Here is a 20,280-nt window from a genome sequence, read left to right as displayed (position 1 = left end):
CAAAGAAAGTCATAGTTTGAGTTGAGATTTGGATCAGTTCTGCTGATGTATTAGTGCACTGGATTTATTATTGCTGCTAGGCAGGAGTGACATTCCTGCTGCGACTGTTTCTGCAGATACAGTCTGTGTGTATTTGCCCGCATGTGCCATGATTGTCTTTTCTTTCCTCGGCTTCATAATTGACCTTTTGTCTGTGTCTAGCCATCTGTGTGACTCGAGCCCTCCAGTTTGAACATTTGTGTCTTTTTGGTGAGGCTGTGTGTGCTGCTCATTGTTCTCTGCCGTTCTGCCTCTTGCTCCATCACACTGCTGTAAGAAAATGCTGGAATTTGAAGCATGCAGTTTGTACTTCCTGTATTTTCTTCATGTTGCTAAGGTAGCACTTCCTGTGTGAGCTGGAAAACATTACTTCAATGCAAAATACATATTAGAGTTTGGCAGCATGAGACCTTGAGAGAGACAGCAATTTTAAAATCACCTAATAATAAATTTTATACATATAAATTTATTCAGGTTACGTTTTTTAAAACTCTGAGAACAGATGATGAAAAAATGTACTGATTGTTTTTCTAAGTGCTTATTTCTGCAATATGTTCAGAGGCTAAAGTGCTCTAAAAGATCTCCACTATGACATCATCCATGAGTTAGCGAGGCCCTGTTATAAATCCTTTCCATCGCCATCTGGCTGTTTTGAAACCAGATGTGACGAGCGAGGGGTGGATCTAACATCAAGGGAGACTGCATGCTCATACTGTCGCAACTTGTCAATCACAAAGTAGGCTTTCCCGGAGTATTCCCTGTTTTATTGTGCTTTTTGACTTTTATGCGGACCATAATTTACAAAACTGACATCATGCAGTGTTCAATAAGACTTTTTAATAGTGACTGAGACCATAAACCCATCATTAAAGTGTTTAGTGAAGTAATAGATAATGGAGTGGTAGAGTCTAGCTTGCATACACTTATACAACAGCACTTCTTTCTGCATTCTTTCTGGTCGCCCCCTGCTGGCCATCAGAAAGAAAGCAGGTTTAAGGCTTTTTTGAATTGACTTCATTTTATAGACAGCAGCTGCATCAATCTTTTACACACAGTCTTTAAACTTATTTTGTCACATGGCAAGACTCCATCCATCTGTTTCACAAATGAAAAAAAAGAGATAATTAGGCTGATTCTTTTTTTTTAATTGCTTACGGTTATTTAATGTGGTTTTGTTCAGTTTGGATTTTCAGTGCCTCCATAGCTATAAATTTCCAGCAAGGCACCACAAAGACAATAAAAGACGTTCACATCAGGGTGTTGATGACACAGTTAGAGGGAGGGGAGAAGAAACACTAATCTTTATGAGAAAAACCTATATTTACTCTCTGCTGTATAATAACATATTATTAGTTTCTTAGATTGCTTTTCTCTTCTGTTCACACACTTAAACATTAAAAAAGACTCGCTTTGTTTTCTCTCTCTCTTTGTTCTGACTGTCACACCAAGTTCATGCCCCCTATTTGGCCGCAATGGGAGGCTGAAATATAGTACTGCTGTCATTTTGTCAGACTCATCTTTCTCTCTGTCTCTGGCCCTGACAGCCTGTGACAGTACGAAGGGAGATGCACACAGAGTCACACACAGACACACATTCTTTGTGTCTGAGTCACTTGCTCACAGAAAATGTCATTGTCAACATGGAGAGAAACAGACAGAGGGGGAGCGGTGGAACTGATGGGGGGGGGGGGGGGGGGGGGGGTGTCTGAAGTGTTGACTTGTGGTTTTGTGAAAAGCCTGCCCTTGTATTTTTAAGTAAAGTAAAGAATGGCCAGGACTGATAAGTATAGTGATGAAGTGCTGAATGGCTCTGGATACTGTGGCTCCTCTGAAAAGGAACGCTTCAAATCTGAAGTGCCTGACTCCGTGGTATAACTCACAAACTCGCAGCTTAAAGCAGATAACCCGTAAGCTGGAGAGGAAATGGTGTCTCACTAATTTAGAAGATCGTCGTGTAGCCTGGAAAAAGAGTTTGTTGCTGTATAAAAAAAAAAAAAAACCTACATAAAGCTAGGACACCTTATTATTCATCACTGATTGAAGAAAATAAGAGCAACCACATTATGGAGTTCCACAGGGTTCTGTGCTAGGACCAGTTCTATTTGCATTATACATGCTTCCCTTAGGCAGTATTATTAGAAAGCATTGCATATATTTCATTGTTATGCAGATGATACTCAGCTTTACCTATCAATGAAGCCAGATGACACACATCAATTACTTAAACTGCAGGAATGTCTCAAAGACATAAAGGCCTGGATGACCTCTAATTTCCTGCTTCTAAATTCAAATAAAACTGAAGTTATTGTATTTGGCCTCACAAACCTTAGAAACATGGTGTCTAACCAAATACGTACTTACTTACACTAGATGGCATTAACTTGGCCTCCAGTAACACTGTGAGGACCAGGATATGTCCTTCAGTGCACATATTAAACAAATATGTAGGACTGCATTTTTGCATTTGCACAATATTTCTAAATTTAGAAACATCCTTTCTCAGAATGATGCTGAAAAGCTAATCATGCATTTATTACTTCTAGGCTGGATAATTGTAATTCATTATTACCAGCCTGTCCTAAAGGCTCCCTGAAAAGCCTTCAACTGATCCAAAATGCTGCAGTTAGAGTACTGACAGGGACTTGAAAGAGAGAGTATATTTCTTTTCTCTTCATTGGCTCCCTGTTATATGTTATATATGTTATATGTTTAATATGAAGCATGTGTTCCTGGGAAGGATAAAAAGACGACATTTTAAGTGGTCAGAAATAATGAAAGAAAGAGGAAATATCTTCTATGTGCCTTGAGTTTCACCACTTTAAATGTATTCCTCAAGCAAGAATCGTGTCTACTGGAGGATTAGAATCTATTTTCCCACAATTAATCATGTTTCAAGGGGTCTGTGGCCTTCTTGTTACACAAAAGACAACACACCTCTCACACCTACCCTTCTTGCAACAGTATGGAGGATGACAAATTAAAATGTGGCATTATGATAAAACTGGACCTTTGTGTTTTCTTTGTTCTTACTTCTGTATCTTTCAATGTGTACAGCTGAGTCCATCACACCACTATAATGATTTTTCCCGTTAGAACATATCATCATGTATCACCACATTTGCCCTTTGTCAACAGAGACACAACCCAGCCTCAGGGGTGGGGGGGTCACAAGCTAGTGTACTCCCAGTGCTGTTCCCAAGCCTGGATAAACTGGAGTGTTGCGTCAGGAAGGGCATCTGGCATAGAATCTGTGTCAGACATGTGGATCCATCCATTGTGGCAACCCCTTGGGAAATAAGGGAGCTGCAGAAAGTACCTATAAGGCTGAGTAATTCTGATTTATCTGTTAACAGGTATTTGGTAGGGCCACTTTGTTCCCCATTTCCATTAAAGTATACAATCAAAAACGTTGTTTCAGGCAACAGTCATTTGTCAAAGTTTACAAGATTTTCATCACTAAGTTCTTGCCCTTTCAGAGTAAGTCTTTTTTTTTTTTTTTTTTTTTTTACAGAGTAAGTCTTAATCCCATAAATGATTGTGTATTTCGCATATCTTATAAACTGATACACCTGGCTTCTTACATAAGCTAACGCCTCCAAGGCTGTGGCACACCTCCACTATCAGAATTTCCACAGCACTCACCTCACATTGTTTATGCAGGCACATGCATGTACACACAGAGATAGATACAAACACATACACATGCAAATTCAGTGCACTGTTCATTAAAGAAAAAGGTAAAGCTAGGGTACACTAATATGTAGTCATAAATTTGTTAAAACACAGACACCTTACCTGTGTATGTGTTTTGGCTTAAACGCACACTTTGGACTTGATAAACAAAGCTGCTTTCTTTTGTTTTTTGGGTGTGGATTTAAATTGATTTGCTTATTAATGTGTGACTTCATAGTTGATGTTTTAACCAACTACACACGCTGAGTCAGCAACACACACTTACACAGAAAATGGGACAATACGTGCGCGCACGCAGACACACACAAACACACACAAACACACACACACACACACACACACACACACACACACACACACACACACACACACACACACACACACACACACACACACACACACACACACACATTGAATAAGGAAAAGGGTAGGACAGGGCAACTGAGCTACAACATAATAACCACTGGGCCAGAGAGGACAACAGCGGATTAGAGAGTGACAGAGAGTGCAGAGAGATCAGGGTCATTACAGAATGAGAGTGCTGAGAGTTAGCTAGAGCTGATAACAAAACCAAAGAGTGAGTGATGATGAGGCCAGTCAGTTAAAAAAAGAGGAAAGGATATGGAACTGCGACACTGTTGGTGTTCTACTGGATTTAGGTCAGACGAGCGTGGGGGCCAGTCACTGTTATCAATTCCTTCATCCTCCAGGAACTGCCTGCATATTCTTACCACATGAGGCCATTGTTGTGTACCAGGAGGAACCCAGGACCCACTGCACCAGCGTAGGGTCACACATTGGGTCCAAGGATTTCATCCCAATACCTGATGGCAGTTAGGGTGCTGTTGCCTAGCCTGTAGAGGTCTGTGCATCCCACCATGGATATGCCTCTACAGACCTACCACCAAACCGGTTATGCATAACATTCTCCACAGCTTCTCCAGACCCTTTAACATCTGCCTCATGTGCTCAGGGTGAACCTGCTCTCATCTGTGAAAAACACAGGGTGCCAATGGTGGACCTGCCAGTTCTGGTATTCTATGGTAAAAGCCAATCGGGCTCCACGGTGCCAGGCAGTGAGCACAGAGCCCCAATAGAGGATGTCAGGCCACCCTCATGAAGTCTGATTCTGATTGTATGGTCAAGGACATTCACACCAGTCTTTTTGCAGGGCTCTGGCAGTGCTCATGCTGTTCCTCTTTGCACAAAGAATAAACGATAGATAGATAGATAGATAGATAGATAGATAGATAGATAGATAGATAGATAGATAGATAGATAGATAGATAGATAGATAGATAGATAGATAGATAGATAGATAGATAGATAGATAGATAGATAGATAGATAGATAGATAGATAGATAGATAGATAGATAGATAGATAGATAGATATGGGGTGTACTTAGTTTTTCACAGGACTGCACAGAGCCTTGTGGTGAGAACTTTCTTTTTCACATGACTAATTCCGAAACACAGACCAAAATAAACATAAGCATGTGAATGTTGTCATGTGGAAACCAGAATTGTCCTTCCCTAACCCTGTTTACAAAGTTGGAAAGCAAAGTGCTGTTGAAAATATAATTACATTCCTTAGTAGATATTTTTCTTCCCTTGAACAGCATGGTTTTACCCAAACCAGTCCCAGAACAAAATTACACAAAAGCAGAGCCACTGAACACATGGCTGTAATGAGGATTTAAATTTTTAAATGCCTTTAATGCAGCAAAAGATCATTTTCATGCATTTAGCATTTTACTGTAGTTATTAGTTTTACCACAAAAGGGCACAGCAAAGGAGAACAGCCATGCATCCCTGTCTGGTTATATAAATATGTTTACTTGATGGAAACTTGTAAAGTTTTTAAAGTGATACCTACATAGAGTTTGACTTCACATGTAGAAACCAGCAGAAAAAAATGGGTCAATATATTTTCTGGTAAGTGCTGTTTTTTATGTTAGTTGGTTTGCTTCCTTTTTTTTTTTTTTTTTTTTTTTACTATTAAGTAATGTTCATGTGATTTTTTTTTTTTAAAGATGCACTGTCACAAAAATTGACCAGTGTTCCTCAGAAGCGATAGAAGCAAAATAATTTTGAGGTTACTGTAGGATCTTTTGAAACTTAAAATTTTCAATGGTAAGAGTTCTGCACAATAAACCATCAGGAAACGTATGCGTGGGTTTTGAGGATGTGAATACATGCAAAATGTTGCAATGAGGGTACCATTACAACACATACCCCCAAGAAACCAGATACAAATATAGTTAGAAAGAACAATTCCTCATTTTAAGTTACTTCCCTTCCATTTTCTTGAGAAGGGCAAGTGCACAGCAGCATATTGAGGAGGGCGTGATGAAAAAGAGGGAATGTAGACGGCAAATTGAATTGGATTTTAGCACGTCTCAGAGAAAAACAGGACAGGGAGAAGTAATGGAAGAGCAAGCATTTCATGTTTCACTTCTGCAAACCTCACTGGATATCTGGAAATGAGCTAATGCCTAGTTACTGTAACTAAGAGCCCTGGGACAAATAAACTGGTTCTTAAAATACTTCTAGCTATCCTGGGGATCTGCTGGCTCCAGTGCAACTCTGGCTTTTTTTTTTTTTTCCCAAGGACTGAAAATCAGGGTTAATGAACAACTGACTTAATGTCCCAGAGCAAATAAACTCTCTACAACCATTTTCACACCAAGCATGAGGGCACGGCTGGTACCCTGTCCAGACCCTGTGAACTGAGCTCCCTGTGCAGGAAAGTTAATTTCTCTGTGGACCAAGGGAAAAAAAAAAAAAGAGACACCTTACACATCCACCATAAAATGACAGATTTGTGCAGAAGTGCTCTGGAAGAGAACAGTGGTTTTAAAATTGACAGATAGATGCTGGAAGAAATGCTTTTAGCCTATTGATTTTCTCTTTCACACAGATACAGTCCTGTAAGTATGACTTCAGCTCTTTGTAAGATAATAACAGGAAACTGTGCAAGAGGATGTGCGGGAAAACTGAATACCAAGCCATTGTATAAAGAGTTAGAATAATGACAAATATGGAGCAAAAGATTTTGGACATATTTGTGCAATCTTTGGGAGTGCCTGATATTTTGAGTTTGTACATTTTTGGAAAGTGAAGTCATTTGGGCACCTCCTGCTACAAAGGGAGAATTTATAGTCTATTTCTGGGTTTGGTTAGAATTGAGTTTCTCATCATATCTGAATCACAAAAATGAAATATCCTGAGCTTTAAATTGGACTTTATTGCAACCTTAAACTGGAATTTGTTGACTTACAGTTGCTTTTTCGAAATTCTTCTTTTTTCCAAGAATACATTACTTCATTGTTGCAAAGCTGTTACCAAAGCTGCTATAGTTCTCTTATAGGACTGGATGGTCCAATCCCTTATAGATTTCATTATCCTCGAGTCAGTGCACGTGGGGAAATCATGACAGCTGGGATGGGGGGCAGGGGGGAACAAGTGTCATGGGGTCATCAGGTGGGCATCCTCAGTGTTTTGATAATAGGTCCGCAACACCTCCAGAGGGCTCATCAGCAACATCTGGTGTCCCAGGTGTGCCCCCTTTGCTTTACCTCCCTGTGGTTTCCTGCTGTTACTTTGGGTCTCTCCTCTTGATCCAAAACCAGTGACTAGCCTGTTCCACAGTGTTGGAGAGGGCTTTAATGGCTTGCTGCTAAACTTTTCCTTGAATGCCTGTGTCCTTCAGCAGACTGATCATTGACTTGCCCACAAATCCTCCGCAGCCAACTGGGCAAATTTTGTCTTTTCAGGCAGCCACATTGCCCAGCATCAGCTACTAGTTCAGCATACTTCAAGCTCTTGTCTTCAGGGGCCTCCTCAACTGCCTCATCCCAGGGCACAGTCAGCTCTACTAAGAAGGCAGTTCAAAGTCAGGACAGACAAAGCACGAGATCAGGTCTAAGGCTTGTTGTCATCATATCGATTGGAAGGCACTGTTGTTGTTTCATGTCCCCTGATAGCATTCAGTGACATCCAGACAGTTAAAAAAAACCATCCATCCATCCATCCATCCATCCATGGATGGATGGATGGATGGATGGATGGAAAAAGAAAAAAAGAAAAAAGAAAAAAAAAAAAAAACCTTGGATTGGGCTTGGCTTGGGCCTTGGGTCACTAAAGGCAAAAAGCTCATCTTTACCTGTAAAACTTGAAACTAAACCAATAAATAAATAAAGCACTGGGCTAATTGTTGTTTAGTGGTTTCAGTTCAGCAACTTGAAGCCTGACGTCAGACTGGAAACTTTACTTTCACCAGTTCCAAAAGATGTGAAAATCACCTTAAATTTAACAGGAAGTTTGACACTGTGCAAATAACTGTAATGATTAAAATGAGGGATTGTGTCCACAGAAAAGCTAGAATGTATTTTGCTTTGTTGTCTTGCTAAACGTACAAATGAATGTTCAGAATAATGTGCACATTGACATGCAGGTGTGTGGTCTGAGACAGAGGGTGGACTGAGGAAAAAGTGTGTGTGTGTGTGTCTGTGTGTGTGTGTGTGTGTGTTGGTGGGTGGGTGGTGGTGGTGTTAGACAAGGCTGCATATGGAGCCACAACACCCTCACAGCAAACAACAAGGAGACCAAACTACCAGCCCAGCCCATACAAACTCACTCTCACCACATGACAACACTATTGTGCCAGAGGGAAGAGGGAGCATGTGTGTGTGTGTGTGTGTGTGTGTGTAGACTGTGGGGTGGGGTGGTCATTTGGATTTCCTCCAGAGAGTGAAACAAACGGATTGAGGGAGATTCGCTTCCCCATTGGGACAGACAGATAATATTGACACAGTCTGTCACAATAAGACTCAGACTGAGCAAAAATTTCAAACCTGCCATTTACTGAAAATCTGCCTGACGAATTAACTATATCAGAAATCTTGTGACCTATCACTCACAGGATGCGTTTTGAGAGTAAACAATACAAATTCAAATCAGCATCCAATTAACTGCTGTTACACCATTGTGAGCAGATAAGATCTCCTTGTTCTTCCTCCCCAGAATGGACTGTCTGCAGCTAAATGACCCAAATCACTGCCTGGATGTTGAAGAAACAATGTATAAAAAAAACTCCTTCACATAACTGCTGTCATTCCTGCAATTCTTGCTATTGGTCTTTCAGGGCGAACCAGCTGCTTAAGCTTCAAATTCTCACATTCACCTTTTACCATCTTCATTTATGCAAGAAGTATTTCAGCTGCTTGATTGTGTTAGCTGACTTGATTAGAAGCTCACTTTCACTAGTGCCAGTTTAAATAATTCTTGCTAATTTGACAAACTCTATAAGGATTGAATCCCATGAGGTCAAATACTGCAGTTCGGTCAGATGCTGCTGTCGTCACAGAGACACGGTACCTTAATACAGTGGCTACATCATTTTTAGCATAGTCCCATTCTTAGGGCTGATTTAGACTTCTGCAGTAAATCTTAGAGCCTGTGATGTAACCTGCACAAGTGGCCAATGTGGTTGCCAGCATTCATGCTTGTGCGTGGTGCATTTTGTGTTACCTTTGGTTATGTCCCTGTGCTTTATGTGTTTAGGTGCTACAAACTGCTTGGTTTAGTTTATCATATGCATATCTGAGAAATGCCATTAGCTTTGACAAAACAGCAGTGAATGAAAATGGACTGGCCAGGCAGGTGTGGCTGTGTTTAATATGTGGACATGTTCCATGCAGCTTCAGTGGTCGTCGGAGTTCAGCTCTTGCTGTCCTGAATTTTGACCCAGCGGGGATTCTCGCAGAGAAGAGATGCTCACTAAATTTACATGATGCCGACCCAGATAGTGTAACTTTCATCGTGTAAAGTTGCATAACTTGTTTGTTTATATTCCACTTTCTGAATAAAATTACACACAACTAGCCGCCCTTTCTATGGCCTGCAAACATTTACTGTTAATCTGAAGGGACTGTAAGCAAACAGACTCCCTCATATACTGGTGTGCTTATTAGCCTAATTCAAATCGTGCATTTGGTCATTTCAGGTGTGAAAACTTATTCTAATTTTTTTCTTTGTTGATATTTTTTTTATTTCTCCTCTACTCTCTTCTTTTTTTTTTTTTTTGCTACCCTTATTATTCATACACAAACAAATGTGTGTAAATCTGTTTGATAAGTGCAGTCAGCTGGAGTAGACTCGTTGTGAGTCACTCACAGGGAACTTGCACACACAACACAAACACACACAGTGGTGAGTCAGGAAGGTGTGTCTACGCGTGTGTATACTGTCTACATATAATCATCTGTACATGTTTATCTGCTAAAACTGTGCCCTAACCACCATGACCTCTAGACAAAGTGTGTGTGTCTCGTCAGGAGGGTGTCAGATGTGGGAGTGCCCGCTGCACTGTTTACATATGACGCCTTGGTGTGACCTCGGAGGTTGCCGGAGACCGTGATTGGCTGCCAGCTACGAGCTCATTAAGCTGCCAGCACAGGGAGATCATGCCAGAAGACACACTCTCCATTTGTTTCACAACACATGAACATAGTCACACACAGTCGGCAGAGGGACACCGCAGACATGGCAGGCGGCCACACACACACGCCCGTTCCTGCATGTGCACACACACACATCAGAGAGCACCGGTAGCAGAGTCTGTGTGGCCCCGGTGACCCGTCTGAACTTTGGCTCACCCTCATTGGTTCTCGCCACCACACAGCCTCACACTTAGATGCCTATTGGCTGCTGGACCAAACCGCAGGGTCATGACTTAGAGAAGAGAAGAGAACTAAATAACTACAACAGAAATGGTAATGCCATGTTTAAGGAGAAAGCATAGGGAAGTAAATGTATGTTGTCGTGCTGTTTGGTAAAAGTCAGAAAAAGTTGTAAACTTAGAGGAACTAAGAAAAAAAAATACATTTCATCCTAATGACCATGTCTTTTTTTTTTTTTTTTTCCCACCATCCAGTGGGTGTTAAAAGAGTTTTCTCAGCAAAACTGCTGAGAAACCTCTCCACAGAAGAGCACCTCAGGACAGGAGGACGAGTCCTGCCTATTACAACACAGGGCTTATTTTTATTTGTGCCACTAATAATATCATTGCGCTCACCAAGTCAAATTACAAACTTTGAGAACGCAGCAGCGTAGTGGCTTTCTAATTGTCTGACTGCTTGTGTGGGTCCCATTGTTGATCTTTGTCACCGTGTTCCCAGAAGACAGCAATTAAGTTGAGAAGTACAGTGTTATAGCTGACAGACGTGCCAGATGTGTCAGAACATGAATAATGATGAAAAAGTCAGAGATGAATTGCATCTTTTTATTTATGTTGGCTTGAGTTGCATTTTTGCTTTATTTTATGTTTAGTTTATTTGTTCTCACAGGTTGCCTTTTGAACACAATGGGTGGGTGGGAGAACATGAGATTCAGTACATTATTGAAACTCCTTATCTGATTCTCAGAAAAAAAAACAGTGTCCTCATCCAGCTTCTCACTTCAGCTAACAGTGACATCACATTATAACACTAAGTCAGTTAACCCTCAGGGATCTGAAGCTGTTCAGTAGAGGCATAAGCATAAACAAGAAGCATATGCCACTGTGATTCTATTTCACCCTTACTAGTGCAAATGAGAGTGAAAATAGTTGCACTGGAGTGGCAACAACAAGCCAACTCCCAAAAAGGGGATGGTTTTGCAGATGGTGAGCACAGGCCATTGCTCTCTCCTTATCCCTGCTAGCTGATTTTGCTCTGGTTTTGCATTTGTTAGTGTTCTTGTCACTATTGGTGGCATGAGACAACATCTGTGTGTGATCCTCATGAATGGTGTGCTGGGAGATCTCAGGGCTCAGAGAGCTCTTGGACAGCTTGTGGCTCTATTTGGTGGTGCTGGACACACGATACATAATGTCCCAGAGGTTCTCAATTAGATTGAGGTCTGGGGAAAGTGAGGGTCAGCCAATGGTATCAGTGTCTTCAGCATCGAGGAATTGCCCACACACTTACACACATGAGGCCAGCCATTGTACTGCACCAGCATAAGGTCTGACAATTTCATCCCCATAACAGCAGTCAGGGTGCCTTTGGATAGCACATTGGATAATACTGTTTAACTGGTCACACTGGATCATGTTCCAGGAAGCATCAACATTTGCCACAACATCTTTAGGCTCTTTGACGTCTGTCACAAGTCTTCAGTGTGATCCTGCTCTCATCTGTGAAGAGAATGAGGTGACCTGGCTGTTCAGGTGTTCTGGCGAATGCCAGTTGATGGTGCATGGTGCAGGGCTGTGCAGCACAGGTCCCACTAAAGGATGTCAGGATTTCATGTCAGGCTTGTGGAGTGTTTCTAACAGCTTGGTCAGAAACATGCACATGTGTAGTCCACTGGAGATCGTTCTGTAGGGCTCTGGCAGTGCTCGTCCTGTTCCCCATTGCACACCTGTCCTGCACAGTGCTCCTACTTCTCAGAAAACTTTCTTGTGATGGCATTGAATGGATGTACTATCCCCGAGTTGCTGGACTACCTGTGCAACCTGAATAGGCTACACATGCTAAACATAAATTCATTTAAATATACGCAGCATTAGGGCATAGGGCTATGGTGGTTAGCACTGTGTCTCACAGCTAGAAGGTCTGGATTTGAATCCACCTTGGCCCGGGCCTTTCTGTGTGAAGTCTGCATGTTCTCCCCATGTCTGCGTGGGTTTCCTCTGGGTACTCTGGTTTCCTCCCACAGTCCAAAGGCATGCAGTTATTGGGGTTAGATTAATTGGTGATTCTAAATTGCCCGTAGGTGTGAATGGTTGTCTGTCTCTCTGTGTTAGCCCGGCTGGTGACCTTTACAGGGTGTACCCTGCCTCTCGCCCTATGACAGCTCCAGCCCCCCCATGACCCCGAACAGGGTAAGTGGAAGAAAATGGATGGATGGATACATAGCACTTTTTGCTGTAATAAAGATTACTAAGAAAGTAGAAAAGAATAACATGACATAGTGAATATCATGAATGTCTGAGTGAAATTAAAACTGAACAGATGCATTTTCCTGCAGGTGATCTTCATACATCCATCTCAGTAGTACTGTCGTAGATGCTGACTGGAAGTTCCTGTTTTTTGACAGAGAAAGGTGAAGGCTTCCCAAAGCTTGTGTTGTTTTTCCCTACTCCTTACCTTAGAGAGCCTCCATAGCCACAACTATGACTTCACCGAGTTATGCTGGTGACTGAGTGGGAGGGAACTTCAATTAGGAACTATCATGATTACAATCAATGAAGTACACCCTGTGGTATAACTGGGAATGTACTGGCTTACTTGATGTCCAGCTGTCTTAAAGGAAGACTTTGCCTTTTCCCTTGCCATTTCACTTCTTTATTACTACAATAAATATAGTTAAACACAATAATCTTCAAACTTGATAACATTAATTTTACCAAAATGGTGAGGACAGTGACTTTGATGTACAATTGCCAATCTCCAAGGCGAATTTGCAACATTTAGGTTGTAATGAAGTGTTTATGCAGGTCAAGTCCTGCTGAGTCATCACACTTGAAGAGAATCTGCTGACCGAATTAGCTTTGCAGGGGAAACCCCCGTTACAGAAGAGAATGATATTTAAGCTGCCTCTTTTTTAAATTATCTTTGAAACAAGCCTCCATCTTCCTGTCTCTACTCATCATATTTTCCACATTGCATATTTGTACAAGTCATTTATTTTATTACCCATATTGCCATTTTTTTCTGTTTGCATTCCAGCTGTCTTTCTCTTCTTGTTAATTCTCCGATGCTGTTTCGGCTCCATTCCACCCCCAGCCGAGCCTTCACCCTCTCGCTCCCCGTCGTTCATCTTCGGCCCATTCCTGCACTGACACCCTCCCTCCCTCGTCTCTCTTTCACCATACGATACTGCTCTGTTGACATGTCCGTCCATGAGTTGCTGTAACAACCAGACATTTCTGCTGACCCCTGCCTTGCTTTGCATGACAGAGCTGCAGGACGTGCAGTCATAGGGTGGAGATTAACTGTTTAGTCTAATTTACAAGTGCATGTACACAGCTGAGCATGCATATAAACATGCACTTGTACCGAGCATGCATTTACATCCATTTAAAGACGTATGTATTCATGAACAGTCAAATGCAAACAGAGAACTGCAAGCAAAATTTTCCTTCAATATTTTTATTTTATATTAAAAATAACATTCATTACAGTAACAGTTGTACAACCAATAATTATAATCTCAAACAACAATAATTACACTTGAGAACCAGAGGGCTTCACATGCCTCCTTTTTTAAAATAAGTTAAGAAATAAAGTTTTTGTTTTTCCTCATGGAGATCATTTTCTAAAAGCGTTTATACAATACAGTGTTGGCTATAACTGGCTCACAGCGATCTCTACAAGGCCAGGTCTGTAAGACTTGCTTTAATGTGGATATTCATAGCAGGATATCTAAGCAGGCATTTAGTTGTTATTCCATTCCACTTTGATCTGGCAGTAGTACAAAATGAGCAGGTTATTGATATTTTCCAGAACACTTAGCTACAGTACACAGTACAGCACTTTTCTAAAATCAGTGTAGTATGGTCAGTGTATGGCTACTCCAGTGTTAGATAACATTAGACATTTTAGGATAACAGTAAGGTTTGGCATTGAGGCCTGAGCTGCACTCTGCAGTTTCCAGTTATCATCCCAGTGTAGAAATCCAGTTCTCCACTTCTGAGCCCCAAACACTGACTTCCAAGTCCAAAGTCAGAGTCAGATTCTCCATTTGATGAACAACAAGGCAGAGGTCAAATGAGTTGCAACAGCCAGTCAATGGCTGCAAACTGCAGGTAGAGACCACCAGTCTAGCCTTGTTTCAGCACCTGACACACTTCCATTTATCAGTCCACATCAGCTGGATTTGTGGTTCAAAGAAATGAAATCTGGTGCTTAGTGTGTCAAACACCCTCTAGTCCGCAGAGTTCATTTGATTGCACTTTTATAAAATCCTTAACGCTGGACGGTCTGTGGCATCTCTGGAGCAGGTGACTTTGTGTGAAGCCATCCATTGAAAACAGCAGAACCGTTGGCACCCTCAGCTCTCAGTCCTCAGTACGAGTCTGGACTGTCCGACGTTTAAGAAACCCACTCTTCTTGTGTCTCCATTTCCTTTGGAGCAATGTTTCGGGCTGAAATCTTTTGGTTAGCTTTACCGCTTCCTGTTAAGAAAACAGAAGCACAGTCAACTTTTTGTCTACACTGATATATTATTTAGCTAATAACCCTTGGCTTATAGGATGTGTTGCCAACACATATTCCCAAGTCTTAAGTTTCTCCTCACCTTTACCAATTCCTGTTTCTTTATGTCTGTATGCTAGGCTTCACATGTTATTAATGGAAGTAAATGTTAAACATTCTCTCTCTCTTCTACAAAGCTCCGTCTGTCTCCTTGATCTTACCTTGCAGGTTTACATGATCATAGCTCTCATAGCTGCTTTGCTGATGCGTTTGCGGTGTTTTCTCCTGCGGCGGGGCGAAGCAGAGCGAAACTGGGCTTTACGAGCTGAAGGCGAAATGGGAGCCATCGTAGAGTAAGCTGGAAGACATAAAACAGGCAGCAAACAGAAATGAAATCAGTCAACTACTTTCTGCAGATTTAGCTTTAAGTCTTTTTTGACCAACTTTGAACAGAGAGCCTTTTCTTCTATATTAAAAACTATAAGTAAGTGAGATAAAGAATTAATGCACAGTGTGGAACTTGTGTAGTGGCTCCAATTGTACCCTGAAGGGCACCTGATAACCTTGAAGCCTGTATAACAAAGCCTGCGGCTGCCTGCAGGTTTTCCCACAGTCAGAAATTCAGCCTTCTGACTGCACAGCTCTCAGGGGATTGAGGAAGAATGGCAGGACACATGTGGCCATGTTGTTTAGTCATACATGTACTCTGAGCTGCTTCCTGCCTTGGAAACCCGCGCCTATTCCTCTACCGAGGCTACATCGTGGTGGAGTTATGTCCCATTTGCTTGTTTGACTGTCAGCAAAAATACACAGAAACTAACCAGCTAAATTGCATGCAAATTGCATGCAAGTAAAGGAAGAACCCATGAAATCTTGATGTGGATCCTGACCACATGACTCAAGTGTACAAAATATGCAAAGTTGGAAGATATGTCTTTTCAGTAGTCCTCTCATACACTAAAAACTAAAATTACTGTTCTAACACTGAGCACATCTCCAAAAAGCTGTCCAGCCCACACACAGACACATGCTCTCACATATTTGAACAGTACCTGTTTTAAATGTGGTTGGCTTTGGTCTTTGGTGAGGATGAAGCTGATGAAGATGAGTCTGCTCATCTGGTTCCTTCTGTACCAACTCCAGAAGTTTCTGCTTCCTCTCAGCTTCTGTTAAGCGACCATCCTCACTGGTCATGTTAGAGTCTTTTTTCTTCCCCTGATTGGCCAGCTCTGTGCAAGCCAAGTTCCCGCTATTGGCTGAGCTGCCTTCCTCCTTCTGATTCCCTTCTTTTTGACTGTCTGTTTCAGTCTCAGTCTGTTTGTGATTTTTGACCCCTATATTTTTTTGGCTGGTTGCAAAGTCTTTCTGGATGGTTGATAGTGGAAGGGTGGGGTTTTCTTCAAATTTGGGTGGCTCTGTTTGGCTGGCAGGGGGGTAGGCACTGTCTGATTGGGGAGCATTGAGGCGATACTGCGTCCTCAGCTCTCGATCCTCAGCTCCTCCGTGGTTGTACTGTTGTGGATAACGTGTCTGATGATGATACGGATATTGCTGCTGATATTGCTGTCTCTGCTGATGCTGTAACAACTGTTGCTGCCTCTTTGCGTGATCAGGATGATGCACTTCACCACCACCGTTTGACGTATGTACACCGCTGTCCTCCCTGCTCCCATCAAACCCGCTCCCGTGTCCCACCTGCTGCGTACTTCCCATGACACTGTGTTCCGCCCTCGCTTCAGATGGCCAGCTGCTGACCGGCCCAACCATCCCAGTCACTGTCTGGTGAACCCCTGTCTGCACATGTTTGGGTGCCTGATGCACCCTGGGCTGGGTCCAGTGTACAAGCTGGGTGTAACTGCCCTGCTGCCACTGCCTTGCCACCGGCTCACGCTCCTCAGGACTGTAATGCTGCTGGTTGTACTTTAGGTCATCGTGGCGATGTAGGTCAGCCTTGGAGGTGTGAGTCTTGGGTGAAGAAGGCTGGACGGGCCGGGGAACAGGCAAGGGATTATGGGAGGACGGGAGTGGCTGTTGTGGGGGAGGTGGAGCAGGAATGGGGTTGGAGCGAGTGATGGGAACAGATGAGGAGGAAGAAGTGGAAGAAGAAGAAGAGGAGGACAGGGTCTGGCACCTGCAGCTGACGTGATCTTCCACGGAGATGATGGCTTTTTCATAGTGGGCCTTCTTGTTAATGTACTGAATCTTTATCACCTGACAAAAAAGGTGGAATGAGATCAAACATTAGCATAATATCAATATCATTAAAAAAATCCCACAAATTATGAAAATAAATTCTCTTAGTTCGGTATTTGCAATGATCAGCAAAGACCTCAGACATGTTAGTATCTTCATGCTATTTGGTGTCTCCTAGTCAAGACTTGCTTTCTCCGTTTAACAAGAAGAAATGCAGATTTACCTGTTTTCTAAGTATCATGCATAGTCTCATGTTACGCATGTTAATTAACAATGTCACTTAAAGAAAAGTCACTTAAAGAAATAAAATAAAAATCACACTCATACTGGCTAATATCTTAGAATATTAATATATTATTATCTGGATACATAAGTATGCATTAACCACATCAATGAAGTAAGTGAGCTCAGTTACTCCCTGAAATCATTAATTGCAGCTGCATACCTGTAGGTATCTGCTAGAGGTGACTGTGGGAACACACTGCAGCAGTCTGGTGTTGCAGCAACCTGAACAACGCTGCACCTCCACGCATGGCGGCCACAGCAGGAAGTTGGCGTTGCGGCGGTCTAGCATAGACCTCGTTACTTCCATCACCTCTGTTCGAACTTTACAGACCGCCTGCTGGGCCGGCTGCGCGTCCACTGTTAGTAGAGGGGATGGGCAGAGGCAAGGATGAAGGCAGGAGTTTTAGTAGAAATAACGCAAGAGGTGAAAAAACTGAGAATGAGAGGGACAGAAGGCAGAAACTTACCAAGACTTCTAATGTAGCGACCTTGGGTATGGTTTGAGAGAATATCATGCTCATCCTCATCCTCTTCTAAAAGAGAAGTAAGGAGAAGAGATCAGAGGATGAGAGTTAGAAGGGCAAATTAGTAGTAATCTTGGGTAAAATTAAACAAGCACTTTCACAAGCAAATCTGTATAACATGTGAGGCGGGTTCAGGCAGTTTTTAGCCAAGCTCATTGTTCATTGCACAAAGGAAGCCATTTTTTCCTCCACTAAAACAATCAGGCTATTTTTTGCTACAATTTGTCTCGCTGCTGTCAAGAATACTGTTGAGGAGAGATATGAATTGTTAAATATAGCTCATGCATGGAACTGTGAGAGTGTGTTTGCACTCTCACATATGTCGTCGTTTCACACTGTCCTAATTATATCCCTGGTGCAGCTTGCATGTGGTCACTCTGTGTGTGTATGTGCAACACCTTAATGCACAAAGTGTTTAGTTGCGTGTCAGCTTTAATTAACTGCCTGGTCCAGATAGAGAACAGATCGTATTGTTCTCAGGCTAATTTCTAATTTTATATGAGCATTTGTCTGCTTCTAAATGCATTATAGAAATGACTCTTTTCTTCTTTGTTCATATAGTGACACTTGGCTTCTGCTAATTCTGCTAATTTTGATGGCATTTCATCTCACAGAAAATCTCTGACTGCTAGGAGTTTCATGTTTTTATGAAAACCAAGTAAATATATTTACACAGCCATAATAAGAAACTGAAAAATGGAAAAAAAGGGCAAAAACTCATCTGTGAGCACAGCATAATGCTAATGGACACTCACTAAAATGCTAACAGTGACAATACTAACATTGTTAGCATTGTTATTGTTAGAATTTTAGCTCGCAACAACTATGCTAACAACACATTTTAGTATTTTACATGATGGTGTTTATGCCAGCTTCACATAACAAAAGAGTCACTCAACTTTTTTTCATTATCTCATTGCCTCAGACAGGATATGAACACAGCATTTGGATAATTAGCATTAATCAAAAAGTACAGTTTAGACCTATGGAAACGTCACTCATTTTAAAGGCATCAAACAACTTTTGTACCTTATTTGTCCAGAAAAAAACTCAAATTTTAACCCTCATAAGTGTTAGAGAAAAACTCAGGGATTCACCAGCATCATTAAGGTTGACCCTATGGGAACAAAGAATCCATGGTAATCTATCCAATAGCTGATAGGCTATTTAAGTGTGGACCCAAGCAGAGTGCCAACATCCATAGAGCCATGACACACCAAACAACAAAACCTGAACAGAGGCATTGCTTAAGAAAGGATAAAATGAATCATTCATATATTTCGTCATGTCAGACTTTTGATAAAATTAAAAGTCAGACTAACTAGCTTCAGCCAAAAAAGGAAAAAAAAGTTTATTTTACTGTAAAAACAAACTTTGAGTCACTTCCTCGTGTCCTGTTTCTGAGCATCCTTCCCTCTGCTGGTTCCTCTCTGTGGCCGACATTATGTCACTGTGTTATTTATGCATTATGGAACGATCAAAGGGCTGCCTATTAATATATGTATCTGTGACTTGATTCCTCTAAAGGATGAAATTATAATTAATTTTTTAGTCACTCGTCACTCTGCATGTGTGGACGACTTAGTTTGGACTCTGTTTGGGGGTGGAGGCGTAGGGATGGCCGGGGGGGTGTCTTTCTGTTACAAACATGTATAATTCAAAACCAGGAGAGGAATCCAGAGCAGGAGAACAATGTAGTGACCTTGTGTTGAAGGCTTCTCCCTCGCTCTCCATTTCAGTTTCTCAAACACACAAGGCCACTGCTACCCTCTCCCCCTAGCTTTCTCTTTGTCATCAAGCTGGTTCATCACTTCTGTGGCTGTCTGGTAAATATTGCCTTAACACAGTCTTGACACATACACATTACTCTCTTTATGCATTCTAATTTCTTCCTGACTCTGTAGATACACTCATATGCTTACCTCCTCCGTGTCTGTGTTATTACTCTGTGTGTGTGTGTGTGTGTGTGTGTGTGTGTGTCTGTGTGGGAGTTGTGGTCATGAGTACCTATTGCATTGGTCTCCTGCTGCAGAAGCAACTTCAGATCTTCCACGGAGGAGACGGGAGAGTTCCCCACCAGGTCGACCAGAGATGGAGGGAGTGGATCGCCCTGCAGAGACAAACACAGATATTTGTAATAAACCATAATTATGTGTTTGGAAGCAACTTCTCTTGTGAGGTAAGCCCTAAGCCCTGGTAAAGGGGCTGTATTTATACAGCACTATTCTATATAAATATAGAACACACATATTATTAGGGGGTTGGGGAAGGATGAGGTTTTTGAGGTTCAGGATCTTTTCCAAAGAGACTCTGATATGTAAGCTGAACAAATTGCTGATCTAACTGTTACTGAATTGGCAGC

General features: G+C 41.9%; 1 protein-coding gene across 3 annotated transcripts in view; it reads right to left on the bottom strand.

Annotated features, from left to right (window-relative positions):
- Positions 1–13,856: 13,856 nt before the first annotated feature.
- Positions 13,857–20,280, bottom strand: part of pdgfba (platelet-derived growth factor beta polypeptide a) — a 42,278-nt gene continuing 35,854 nt past the window's right edge. For 2 of the 3 annotated variants that reach the window (XM_030738978.1, XM_030738895.1), the window contains exons 2-7: positions 19,926–20,028; positions 17,862–17,927; positions 17,555–17,751; positions 15,969–17,127; positions 15,138–15,274; positions 13,857–14,897 (exon numbers count right to left, since the gene is read on the bottom strand). In XM_030738978.1, coding sequence (XP_030594838.1) covers positions 15,147–15,274; positions 15,969–17,127; positions 17,555–17,701 — 1,434 coding nt within the window. In that variant the 5' untranslated portion in view covers positions 17,702–17,751; positions 17,862–17,927; positions 19,926–20,028 and the 3' untranslated portion in view covers positions 13,857–14,897; positions 15,138–15,146. The remainder of the gene's footprint in view (positions 14,898–15,137; positions 15,275–15,968; positions 17,128–17,554; positions 17,752–17,861; positions 17,928–19,925; positions 20,029–20,280) is intronic. The other variant, XM_030739067.1, reaches the window with a different exon arrangement.

The sequence above is a fragment of the Archocentrus centrarchus genome, chromosome 1 (assembly GCF_007364275.1).
Source record: "Archocentrus centrarchus isolate MPI-CPG fArcCen1 chromosome 1, fArcCen1, whole genome shotgun sequence".
Classification (NCBI taxonomy): Eukaryota; Metazoa; Chordata; class Actinopteri; order Cichliformes; family Cichlidae; genus Archocentrus; species Archocentrus centrarchus.
This window is presented reverse-complemented; position numbering and strand designations above follow the sequence as displayed.